Source organism: Bactrocera neohumeralis, chromosome 6 (assembly GCF_024586455.1).
Source record: "Bactrocera neohumeralis isolate Rockhampton chromosome 6, APGP_CSIRO_Bneo_wtdbg2-racon-allhic-juicebox.fasta_v2, whole genome shotgun sequence".
Taxonomy (NCBI): domain Eukaryota; kingdom Metazoa; phylum Arthropoda; class Insecta; order Diptera; family Tephritidae; genus Bactrocera; species Bactrocera neohumeralis.
In genome coordinates, this window is record NC_065923.1 from 64,472,633 (window position 1) to 64,486,845 (window position 14,213).

Genomic DNA, 14,213 nt, shown 5'->3' on the forward strand with positions numbered 1-14,213 from the left:
TTAATTTAATTAGTTGGCTTGCTGTGTTAACAGTGTGCTTGCGCATGCGCTTTAACGGTGCGCTCACTCTCTCTCTCTCTCACATATCCTTTTTTTAATGCGCCGCGCTTTTTTGCTTTGCTCTTGTACGATTTTTAAGTTTAGTGCGCTTTTAATAGGGCGCCAATTCATAAAAATCCACTTTAATTCGCCCAACAGCTGGACGCATGTTGCAACAAGCGACGCCAACTGCTGCGCCATTTTTATGCGCACTCAATCAGGCTGCAAAGCAGTGCAGTGCAGCAACAAACAGCCAATTGCTTGTTAATCTGGAAGATCATTGACAGCGCATTAACTTTCCACCGAAACACTTAAATTCGCATCTACAGCTCGTGAACGGCAATGTGTCGCGCTGTTTTACGAGCCTTGCAGCGGAAAACACTTGTTTATAGGTTTCCGAAAAAGGAATTAAATGGAAACTGTCAATAAATAAGCGCATTAAATGTAAAATAAGACAATAATATAAATTATTATTTGATTTTTTACATTTATTGCTTGTAATTACCAAACGCTGCTTGCTAACCAATATTTATTGTTGCTTTTTATGGCTGCAAAGTTGGCACAGTTATTCACTTTTGTAGAGACCATACACTTTGCTCTCTTAACTCACACGTTTGTCTGCCTTTTATTATTATAATTTTATTTTTTTAAGTAGGAAGAAGCTTCAACAGCAGGAGTGCGGAACTTCAATACGCTAAGCCTATCTTACGCCCAACTCCAGACTCTCCCACCGAACCACCTAATTAAGTATAACTTCGTGGGAGGGATAAGACATTTAAGTCTCCTTTTTGGCACGCACTGACTCGTTTTGTCTCAGTTTTGTCATGATTGTGGCTGCCGCTTCGCAAACAGCTTTCCAGTTCTCAGTGGACTGACACATGAGTGCCGTCACATTTTCCAACGTAAAGCTATCACCTAGTGCAACTTTAAGTTTTTCTCTTGTACATACATACAAGAATTCATGCTTAGCGTCTTCAAAGCACTCTGAACACGCCGTGCTGGATTCTGTACAGGTAACTTCTAAAGCACCCATATTCACTTAGTATTTGGGTTAGGTGGAAATACAGGTCCCTATGTTGTCTGTCTATCCACGAGTGGATGTTCGGTAACAGTCTGTGAGTCCACCATGCTTTGAGTGAGGTTTGCCACCGCTGTTGCCATATTAATAAACTGTTCACCCTTTCGTCTCTTTTGGCTATTATAGACGGGTCCGATAACTTGACGTATTCATCATCCTGGATGCCAATGTGCATCATAATGCCTAGATCCATCTTAAACCCGCATATAATACAACCGATCTCATTACTTTTCCGACTAAAAATCGCTGGCTGAAATACACGCAGCCTTTATTTGCCACCAATCTTGATAAGGAGTTTAGAATTGTATTCGCTTTACCTGCAGTGCATTCTTGGTGATCGTTAAATTTGAGCCTTAAATTTAACAATTGTGTCAAGCATGCACAGAAAGTTTATCTGGTTAGGAGTTGGCGTATATAGGGGATATCTAAGAAAACAGACATCTCTCCACTAGGTATTGGCTAAAAGCTCTATCTTTGCCACTTCAAATGATGATAATTCAAAATCCAAGCATTGAAGATGTCACGGAAGGCATTCTCCGGAATAGCCTTGAGAGCCGAGGTGCATGCAGCTTGGATTCCTTCTGTCATCGCAAAATGCTTACCTTTTAACGGCCTTTTCAGACGAGAAAACAAACAAGTCCGGGGAGGCCACATCTGGGCTGTAGGGCGGCTGCGGTAGCGTTGGGATGCCGACCTTGGTTAGGTAGCTCTTCACAAGAAAGGCGGTGTGAGCCGTATTTGCACAGGGGATCAAAGTAGTAAGAGGCACCTGTGGACGTTAATCGGACAACAAACACGTCTACTTCCCATACAGCACAATTTTAAATTCCACTTGATTCGTTCAGTTTCCAGTACACAAATCAAGAAGCAATTAATATGACGGAATAAAACTTTGCACAAATAATATCTTTAGTGCGTGTCACCTTAATACTTGTACAATAGAAACTGTTGATGCCCTTACGTACCGAATATTTAGACCTCGGTACCTATAGTTGACTTTTGATCGAGAATGTCGGTCAATGTGTGATATATATATAACTGAAGTTAAGGTCTGTATTTTAGCCCCCATATACTTATTATAAAGATTTTCGAATAATAGTACGTTTGATTAACGCGACGCTGCTTTTCGAAAACATTTATTGATTTTGAAATCTATCGTTCTTTTACTTTTCTTAGGCTTGAATGATCTTTCAAAATGGATTTTACTGATTCTTCAGATATTCGAACTATGCCAGTAAGATCTCTGGCTATTAATCGACGATTCTCAAGCACCAATTCCTGTTTTTTATTGGCGTGTCGATGATCGTCCTGGACATGGTTCGTCGTCAACGCGTACTCGACTCTCTTTGAATAGTTTGTCTCAATCAAAAACACTTGGTCGCAACAAAAAATTATCACCGAAGGCCTTTTCCAACATACTGACTTATTCCACACTCGAAATTTAATGAAATTCTTTGTTGAATAAGTGTGCTCTTCATAAAAATCTACGAATGAATTTTACACACTTCAGAAAGACAAACTGTACTAAACTCGCATGGTTATTTTGATGTTACACATGGCACAGACAGCACTGGCAGCCATACCAATATAAAATAAATTATTTCGACGAATGGGGTTTTGCGCGAAATTTAAATTAAAAAGTCTTACTATTTTTTGCCCACAGTAGTACTTCAACGACTTTCCTTTATACTAATGCTTCAGTCAAAATATGAGAAATCCGACTAATATAAAATTAATTTATTATGAAATTTTTCGTTGTCTTCTTCTGCCCCGCACAAGACGTATCCAATAACCTACAACATTCATTTCAGATAATAATATCTCACGAAAAAAAATATTTTGCACTCCTACTATATAAAAAAAACCTTAATAATAATAATCACTTTGATCTCAGAAATAACACACATCCCTCACCTCTTGCTTTATAGCTAACATTTGAACTCTGACCAAGTCACAATTTATTTCTGCTTCATTGCGAACGCCTCATTATTTAATGCAAGCATACGTGAATAAATGTGAGCAAATGTGCATGTGTAATAAGTTTGCATGTTTAATGAAAATTAATGATTTCTAATGCCATAATAATATCGTCGAACAAAACAAATACCAAAGCAGCATCATCAAGTCAGCGCTGCTACAATAGCAACACCTTTTTGATTGCTTTTTTTTATTTTTTTGTGGTGTGTTCTCTTAATGCTGCTGACGTTGCTTTTAATACAACCTTTGTTTGATGTGCTGGCATCTGCATAATAATGTTGCCAACAGTAATAACAATAAAAACAAAAAGAACAACAATGCAGCAAAGGCATCGACAATAAGAACAACACCAGCAACAAATAATAGCAATACAAAGCAGCAGAAGTTTTTTTGCTCGCCGTTGCGCGCACCACACGAGCGGATGCTCCGCCGTTGTTGTTGTTGCCGACTGTCGTTTTGTGTCATTAAAGCGCGCTGCTTTGCTGCTTGCTTGTGGTGGCTTATTTGTTTCTGCAGCGACCTTGACTTTTTCGCCAAACACCAGCTGCTCAGCTGCTCAATTGCTCATCATGCTGTGTTGCGGCAACACACCTTTGTTTGCCTGATTAGTGATGCTTAGTAGATTTTCAGTTGGTTTTTGTTGTATTTTTAAGTTCAAAGCTTCTTCGTTATAATATTCTTGTTGTGTTGCTTTTGTTTTTGCTCACTTTAATGTACATCGTGCCTTTGCCACCGGCTTTGCTGCACTGTTCACCACTTTGAAGCTGCGCTTCGCGTTTGCAACCGCTTGTTGTTGTTGCTGCTGCACTAATCTTGGCACTGACTGCTAGTTTTGATTTTTTAAGCTTTTTCTGTGTGTGCGTGCTTTAATGCGACTGTATTCGTGTGTGTTAATTGTCTTCCTACAGCACAGTAGCTTAATTTGGTATATTTTGCAGCTTCGGCAAAGCCGTTATTAAAATGTCATAATAGTGACATTTGCATTCTAAATTAATTTTGGAGATTACGAATTTCGATATTATTATTTTTGGCCGAAAATAAATTTATCTTTGTGGTGAGATTAAAGCAGCTGTGTATAGTTTGGAGAGAATAAGTAAATGTCTAGCTTTGATGACACGCGAAGAAAATTACATAATTTTTTTCTAACGAAAAATTTTAATTTTTTTATTATTTATTATAAATTAAAATATTGAAAACATAATTAAATATTACAAAAAATTTAAATCACTTGCAAAAAATATAAATTAGCAGAAATAAATTTAGAAAATAAATTAATTAAGCATAAAAAATAAAATAATTAAATAATTACAAAAATGTTTTTATACTATAAATAAAATAAAAATCCAAAGAAATTTTGTTTAAGATTCAAACCAAAAAAAATAATAAATATTAAAAAGATTGAAATAATGCAAAATCAACAACAAAAATTAAAAAAATAAGAAAACTTTAAACAGAATATAAAAACTTTAAGAATTGAAAAAAAATAAAATAAATATATTAATTAATATTGACATAAAAAATTTAAAAATACTTGAAATAATTAAAATTTGAAATATAAAAATATCTGAAGAAAACAGAAAAAAATTAGACAATTAAAAACAAAACTCAAAAAATTTAAATATTATGAATAAAACTAAATAAAATAATAAAAATTAAGAAGATTTAAATAATTTAAGAAACAACAACAAAAATTAATAAAAAAATTAAAATAAAAACAAAAACAAACTTTTAAAAAATACATGGTGCCACAAATATTTTTTTTTTAATTTTGTTTTTGTTTTTATTTTAATTTTTATATTTAATCTTTAACATTTAATAATTGAAAAAAAAAGTAAACAAATAATTAATATTATTATTACAAAATTGAACAATACAAATCATTGAAATATTAAAAAAAATCATCAAATAGTTAAGCAAAATAAAATAACAATAAAATAGATAACTAAATCAACAAAAAAAATTTAAAATTATTACATTATTAGAAAACATAGATTAAAAAAAAATTAAATATAATAATTAGAAAAAATATAATATTAACAAAGAAGAAGATTTAAATAATTCTGATAACATTTTAAAGTAATTAACAAAAACTTAAATAATAAAAAGAAGAAAAATTATTATAACTGCAAAAATGTTAGAAATTAATTACAGATTAAAAACTTTTGAATAACTGAAAAAGACAAATAATTAAAAAAATAATAATTAAGAAATTTAATAAATTGAAAATTAACAGCACAAAAAGGCATTCAGTTATCAAACAATAAAGCTAAAAAAAAATATATATAAAATAAAAATAAAAAAAAAAATAATAGATTAAAATTTAAAAAAATTAGTAGGTTGAAAGAAATTTGAAAATATTAAAATGATATTAAAATAAGTTATTGATAAAATAAAAATAAAAAAATGTATTATAACAAAAAATGTAAATTACTGGAATTAAATCAATAACAAAAATTAAAAAAATAATAATAATAAATAATTTAATAAATTTAAAAGAGTTATTTAAAATTGCAAGTAAAATTAATTCAAAATAAAATTATTGGAAATTAAAAAACTTAAAAAAATTTAGATAAACACAAATTAAACGCAAATACTTAAAAAGAATCACAACAATTTCAAATAATAAAAGCATAAAAACTAAAAATTAAAGAAATAAAAATATATAAAAAATTGTATTAACTGAAAATAAATATAAAAATATATTGATAAAAATTAAAAAATAAGAGCAACAAATTAATATCATTTTGGTAAACAATTATTACGTTTTAAGCTATGACGTTGTTTAGTTAACCCTTTCATGTCAGAATAAAAGTGGGCGTAGTTAAAAATATTTTGAGGGCACAAGGTTATTAGTTGAGCCTTGAATATAAACAATCAATCAATAACAATTTCAAATTGCTATTTCTGCTGGTTTTAGGGTTATAAAATATTGCTTATAAGCAACATTGCGCAGTGGTAGCACCTTTTTAAAACACAGTTTAATATTGATTTTCTTTATTAATTTTCAATATGCTATATTTCAGGTGTGATATGAAAAAAAAAACAATTTTTTTGGAGGTTCCAACATAAGTGTTGCTTACATTTTGAGCATTTGGATTTCGGTATGCCGGTTTGATGAGGTCTGCTCCTTCCTTTTTCTCCCCATTCTACCCAATGATCGTTTCAATCGAGGTGCATGGATTTTGGCGGGTCAGAAATATACGAACGCTTTGATGATGACTTTGATGAAACGTCTGTCACTGAAGTTGATGCTGGTAATACTGAAGACGCTCTTTTGTGTAATATTAGACGAGTGTAGGAGCTCGTTTGCAATATTCAATTGGGAATCTAAGAGCGACATATGCTCTGTATTTCCGTTTTGGCCTGCAGTGTCGTCTATGCAAGAGCCAACTACTCACTACTGCTGTTCATTGGAAGATATTGTTTTAGACTGTTGCTCCCTTTATTTTTAATCATTTGTTAATCAATGCTTTGATATTCTTCCTGGTCTATTTTGTTGCATTTCTCCAACATTTTATTCAGCAATGGACGTTTTTTATAAAGTTTGTCGCAATTATTTGATCGACGTTCAGTTTGTTGAGTATTATGATTTATATGAAAAGCCACTTTGATTTTCTGAAAGCAAATTATTGATAAAGAATCTGCAATAGCAGATAATCTAAAGTTTGGTGAGCAAACCAACCACATATTTGGAACTTCAAAATAAAATTCAAACTGTCTAAATAACTTTTTTTTCAAAATCCGCCGTCGCGATATTTCATTTTCCCACTCATTTTAAATTTTCTCATTTTCAACTCTATTACGTCCAATTTATCTTTCAATTAAGGGGTCAGTAAGGTAATTTAATAAATTTTTTTTTTTTGCATTTTCTGTTCCCTTATACCCTTAGAATTAATGTAGAAACCCACTTTACCATTGGAAGGTTTCGAAAAAGGCCCAAAACTAATAATACCGCTTGACGTTACGAGCGCTCGGAGTGCACACCACTTTAAACGCGTTTTTCTCAAAACACACTTCTTTAAACTGGCGTACATGATTCCGGTCGAACTACTCAACCGATTTGCTTAATTTTTTTTTTTTAAACTAGATTCATATTTTTTTTTATTTATTGGCAATGTTATGACAAAATTTATGTAAAAAAACATGGGGAAAAATTAAAAAAAAAAGTTAATTACTTTTTTCTTATCAACATTTATTCATGATTATAGTAGGAACGATAACCATTCACGTACTTTTTGAGAATAAATTGGGTTTTTGTGTTTGTGTGATCCAAACATGAGAAATCGTGTCTGTCAGTGAAAAAATACTCTCATTCACCCAGCCATTTCTCCGACAGATGTCATCAAAAAATTCCGAAAAAGATTGTTTACACACTCCACGATATACCTCGTGATATGTGAAGAAAGTTCTATTGTAGAATAAAAATTTCTATGTATGAAAAAAAATTTAAAAAAAGCAGGCCAGATTACTCTACTAACCCCTTAAATTTATTTCCAGGTTTTCTCCCCTCTTCTTTAAGAAATCAATCGATTCCTCAATGACTGAATTCAAATTAACTTCCTCTTTTTTCTCAGCTTCTTCTGCAATATCATTCCAATCGATCTCAAGTATAAACTTTATTTCAGCTTTTCTGAGACCTTTTGGTTCCATTGCTAAAGAAACAGAAAATATTACTACTGTGGACATTTGTTACTTATAAGCAACATTATGTTTACGATATTGCTGACACAAAACTAAAAATTATTTTTATTTTTTAAAAATCTTTCTTCATTTTAGTACCTTTTGTTTATAATAAAATTCACTTTTAATAAAAGAGTTATTATTTATTTACTTTTAACATAACTACTTTTTTTTAATTTTTTTACACACTTCTGAACTCGGCTACGCTCAGCAGCCAATAAACCTATAAACATATATTTAACATATAACGGTTGCTTTAACACATGTTTAACAATAAAAAGAACACCGTTATCAAAAGTAACAAATATAGAACTATAACGCAGAATACGAGTATGCCATGTTGCTTATAGACAACAAATGACATGCAAGGGTTAAAGTTTTGTATTTTTCTTATTGACTACCATCATCTTTCTCTGGTTCAAATTTTTCCTCAAAATGTTGAACTGCTAGCAGAAATACGGCTAACAAAGCTGAAAAAAATAAAAAATTCAATGTTTCGAAGTCAAGAAGATGAACTCACCTTCTTAGAGATAGATTAACTCTCTCCTCTTTTTTTCTTAAGAAACTACCATTTTGTTGAAAATCAGTATCTCAATAATCACTTCGATAATTTCGGATTAGAAATAATTTTTTGAAGAAAATTTTCCTAACCGCCAGGTAACCTTTTTCGGAGGTGGTCTGGAGATCAGCTAAGAGAACAACTGTATCCAAAACTTTTCAAAATAAATCATTTTTATTTCTTTTTTCTTCACAAATAATAAAATAAAATGCTAAGATTTCTCCAAAAATCCTATTTTTCTTTCCTTGCAAATAGATATACTTACATAACTAATTACTTCGACTTAACTTTTACATATTTTGTTTAGTGATTTTTATTTTTTTGTATTTTATTTTGCTTTATTTTTTATGTTATTTCATTATTTCTTTTTTATTTTTTTAAATTTATTTTGTGTTACATTGTTTTTTTATGATAGTTTTTATTTTATTTTATTTTAATTTATTCTATTTTCTTAATTCAATTTGGTTTAATTTTTATATATTTTTTTTTTCATTTTATTCTATAATATTGGTCTACAAATTTGCTTCCGCCGTTTTCCCATAGATGTCTCTAGGGTCAAGCACTGGTCGATTAAATCGTTTTATATCGATCTTGGACATTTGTGTCAACATTAACCCAACAAAATATTTGTAGAGATCTGTTTGCATCCCAAACTTATTGTCAACTGAAGATGCCACTTTTTGAGCCGAATTCTCGACATTGCGGGAAATTTTGCTTTTCTTTTTTAATTCCAAGAAAAGTGCGGTTGAGGCTCATCGAATGCTTTCGGATACGTACGGTGAGGCTGTCCTAAGTGAAAGAACATGTCGCGAATGGTTTCAACGTTTTAAGAATGGTGATTTTTACATCGCATTGTAACTGGCGACGAAAAATGGGTCCACTACGATAATCCTAAGCGAAGAAAGTCATGGGGAAAGCCTGGACATGCCTCCACGTCGACGACAAAACCGAACATTCACGGCGCCAATGTCATGCTCTGCATTTGGTGGGACCAGCTGGGCGTTATATATTATGAGCTGCTAAAGCCAAGTGAAACCATCACAGGAGATCGATACCGAACGCAATTGATGCGTTTGAGCCGAGCACTAAAAGAAAAACGGCCACAGTACGAGGAAAGACACGATAAAGTCATTCTCCAGCATGACAATGCTCGGCCTCACGTCGCAAAGGTGTTCAAAAAATATTTGGAGACGCTGAAATGGGAGATCTTACTCCACACGCCTCCAGACGTTGCTCCATATGACCACCACTTGTTCCAGTCGATGGCACACAGTCTAGTTATGAATATTATAGAAAGATTAAGTTTTTTTTTTAATTTTATTTTATATAATTTTTTTTTCTAATTTTCAATTTAATTTAATTTTATTTTACCGTTTTTAATATTTTATTTATTATGTAGTATTTTATCTCCAATCACAATATTTCCTTGTTGCGCAATAATAATTTTCCTTTTTTCTCAAATTTTTCTTTTTAATTATAATAACCGTTACTTCACACATAATTGGCACAGCATTAAGCGCAATATAAATAATATACATACTCATACACATATGTACATATATATATACATATACATATATACAAACAAGTATATCTGCTCAACTGTGCATTTACAAATGTGTGTAATTAGTTCAGCGGCAAACAAAAGCCACACTTAAAAGTCCATCAGCCCGGCTGACCAAATGAACCAGAAAGGAATATCCCCTGCCATTACACAAATACCACATTTACTACTAATGTGCAACATTAGCTTGCATAACAACAAAAAAGTGAAGAAAACAAAAGTATCGCGCACATAACAGTAATTGTGGCTTATACACTTGCCACCATTATTACGCTCATATTTAAAATACAAGTAAATGTTTTGTTGGTATGTGCTCTGCAGCAGCCTTGGCGTGGCTTTGAAAATCAACACTGTGCTTTAGATAAAGAAATAACTGTACGTATGTGTTTCAGTGTGCCCCGTTTTCGCAGCACAAGCCGGCTATTTTACACTATTTGAGTGAAAATTAATAGTTGCTTAGAAATAGCTCAGAAGGTTTGTCCACATACACATATTAATACACACACAAACGCACCGGCATCTGCAAGTGTGTAATTTTCTTGTCAACTCGGCGCTGAAAGGTGTTAATTAATTCGCCATTAATGTAAAAGCTTTGAAAGATATGCACGTTATTTGCTACTGGCTTTGCTGTTTGCTGTGCGTTTCGTTGGAATGAGATTTGTGTCAAGTTTGTTGCTAAAGTCTTTTGTTTGTCGCTACTAGCAAATGTGTTGGCAGTGAAGCTTGAATTTTAGAATAGCATTGTGTAAGGTTGAATTAAACGAAATGGAATTCAAGCTGGATGCCAGTACGATCTCTGACGGTTAATCGTCGATTCTCAAACACCAATTCCTTTATTTTATTGACGTGTTGATCATCGGTCATATTGATTGCCGTCCTGGACGAGGTTCATCGTCAACGCGTTCCCGATCCTTCTATAGTAAAAAGAAAATAAATATGACAAATTCATTCAAACGACAACTCATATAATAAATAAAGGTGCTTTAACCTGAAATTCTTCTTAATCCAAATTTTTGATCTTCAGAGAATTTTTGAATTCTAATCATAACCTCTTCTTAGAGCCGTGCCGGCTATCCCCAACCTAATCGTTTGGCTTAAAAGCAGTGTTACGATTTGAAAAAGCTTAGTACCTGAAGTGGGTATAATAAAGGTTCATGACTGATCGAAATCTTCTGCAGAGGCCTTCCACCAATTTCAACTCTCCAATCTACTCAGCTCCACCTGGAAGACGTTCATACATACAGTGTTCAGGCTGTCACATAAATTTTCTTTTTAGTAAGAATATTTTTCAGAATTCATTTTCTAATTAGCTTCCCTCTGTAAAAACACTGTATTGACTCTAAATATTACACCGAAGCCGACGCGTTAAGGAAATTTATTCTAAAATGAATTCTCCTCCGACATATTAACTAAAAAATATATATAATTTCTAACACTTCCATGATCTTTTTGAATAAAATTAAAATATTATTGTTCTCCCTCTTGTTTCAGTCCTTCTTCGGCCGCACCTACAACAACATATCCGCCATTGCCGGCTGCAAAAACAATGGCGATTGCGTCATCAACAAAAAGAATCGCACGGCCTGCAAAGCGTGTCGCCTACGCAAGTGCCTACTGGTAGGCATGTCGAAGAGCGGTTCCCGCTACGGCCGACGTTCGAATTGGTTTAAAATACACTGTTTGCTGCAAGAGCAACAAAGTGTGCCAGGCAATGGACCAGGCGGCGGCGGTGGTCCCGGTGGCGGTGGCAGCATAAGTGACAATAATGCCAATAGAGCAAGCTTCGAACAATTGGCGCGTTTACATCAGCTGCAAGCGCGTCAAACCTATCAAGACAAGACGAATCCCTGCATCAAATCGGCCAGCATGTCACCAACAGCTTTGGCGCTGAGCGCTGCGGCAGCAGCTGCCGTCGCCGCCAATAGCAGAGGCTCGCCACAACCGCCGCCAGCGCAACACAATCTACTCAGCTCGGCGGCGAAATTTCTTAATGGCGTTGCTGATAGTGGCAGGCACCACCACGCGCATCAACAGCATCAGCTACAACAGCAGCAACAACAGGTGACGCAACAGCAGCTACAACATAGCGCGCAACAACACCAGCATCTGCATCATTTACCCGCATTCGGCTATGGCGGCAAGGCGGAGACGCGCCTCAGCGAAACACCCAGCGATTCAGGCGCGTCGTCTGCCGGCGATGCAGCGGACGATGCGCGCAGCAGCGTTTCGGGCCGTCAGGAGCGCAATTGTAATTCAGCGCAACATCTTGCTGCATTGACGTATGACGATTTAGAAGAGGCCGAAGCGCGTGAGCGTCGTCACCAACAACTGTTGCAAATTTATCGCTCACACTCAGAACCGCTGCGCAGTCCTTTCGCGCATTTTGCGCTACCGCCGCACATATCACCGCTAGCCGCACCACCGGGCACACTACTCTCCGCCACTAATATTGCTGTTAGTCCACCTGCTCACCTCATGCCTGCTGCTTTGAAGGAAGAAATTAAGCGCCTAAGCGAGGCGGCATCTGCTGCCGCGGCAGCAGCAGCATCAGCGGCCTCTGTAGCAGTAGCTGATGGCACGTCTAACAATGATGCGCAAGAGGAGCCCATAGACTTGTCATTTAAGGGACGCGAAATCGAACGACACTGGGCGGCAGCGCGCTCCAGCTATGAGCGGCAACTGGCGCATGGCGAAGGAAATTCGCTCACGTCCACAACACCACCGCCCTCGTCCGCATCACCTACAGCGTTGAGTACGGCGGCGCATGCAGCGCTCACGCATGCTGTGATACACAAGCCAACTCCACTAGACTTGACATCGGTGCGCTCGCAGACGCTAACGGGTTAGATTATTCATGTTGTTGAAATTCGTTTATTTTTCTTGTTATATCTTACTAAAACGCATTTAGAAAATATTAAAAGCTCGATACACTAATTGAAACGTTAAAATATGTGTCTGTGCTGCACTAGTTGCTTAGCCGTGTTTTTGTCTAGGCATACTTTTAGGCAGTATACTATTTGTTTACAGTATTTCGTTCATTTTAGCCTAAAAATGTTTGTACTTCTCAAAGGGTTAATGTAAATTGACGAAATCTGCAAATATGATAACAAAAAAATAGTGCAGAAAAAATTAAAAACGCATATTTTCAAATTTTAAATTATTTTTTGTTCATTTGTCAAGCTTTGACCGTAGTTTGGTATATGTAAGTAACTAATATTACAAAATTAAATTTTGCACGTTATATTTTTAAAAATTATTTTTTTTTAATATGTTTTTATTATTTTTTATTATTTTTTTATTATTATTACTATTATTTTTATTTTATTTATTATTATTTTTTTAATAATTTTTTTATATTTTCAAATTTCAGTTCAAAAAATTATTTAATATATTTTTTTATTGTTTCTCTTTTTATTGATTTTTTTCTTTTAATTATTGTTTTTTATTAATTTTTTCTTTATATTGTGTATAAATATTTTTACTGTACAATAATTTACTTCAACTCAATATTGTAAATATTCAAATGGCCAAGTCAGTCCTGAGAATTCCCTTGTGCCATAGTAAAAAAGAACAAAACTAGTGAAATACAAACGGAAAATTTGGTGCCAACTTATGTACAAAAATCAATAAAAAAATAATATGAAATAAATAGTTAAATATTGAATCACTTTGCACATCAGATAATAAATGCAGAAATATAAAAATGTATAAATAAATAACAATTATCATTTCCTTCAACCTTCAGTTGTTCAAAAAGTTTACATAAAGGTCTGGCGGACCTTATTGTCATTACAGAGGGTTAAACAAAAATAAATTTTTAAAATTTTTTATACGAAATTGTACTTACTATAAGTCGCTAATTAATCACAGTATACAGAGTCACTTCTAAATCTTAAATGTATATATAATAGTGAAATTATATTAAAAAGTATGAGTTAAAATCCCAATTTATAGAAAAAAAATAAAATATTTTATAAATAAGTATTAATAGTTATAGAAAATATGTAAAAAATATTTTAGTTCATTTTGTTGTGTATTCTCAAGTTTATATATAACATAATATAAATCACTTAATTCAGAAAATTAGCTTAATTAATGCAACATTGTTTCTAGCGTAATTTAGTTTTAAAAACATCATAATTTTATTTTATTTTTAATTTACAATAATGCTGTTATTTTTTACTGAGTCTCCAGTGAGTTTTTTATATTGAATATTTTTGACTATTGAATTAAGTAAATAAATTTATTTGCATAAATAACTTATGAATTAATAACTTATAATTAATAATTTTATTTATTTTCTTATACGCAAATGG

General features: G+C 33.3%; 1 protein-coding gene across 1 annotated transcript in view; it reads left to right on the forward strand.

The window, feature by feature from the left end:
* LOC126761666 (protein embryonic gonad) overlaps window positions 1-13,126 on the forward strand; it is a 78,085-nt gene extending 64,959 nt beyond the window's left edge. The window contains exon 3 of the mRNA XM_050478021.1: window positions 11,389-13,126. Coding sequence (XP_050333978.1) covers window positions 11,389-12,744 — 1,356 coding nt within the window. The 3' untranslated portion in view covers window positions 12,745-13,126. The remainder of the gene's footprint in view (window positions 1-11,388) is intronic.
* Window positions 13,127-14,213: the final 1,087 nt, after the last annotated feature.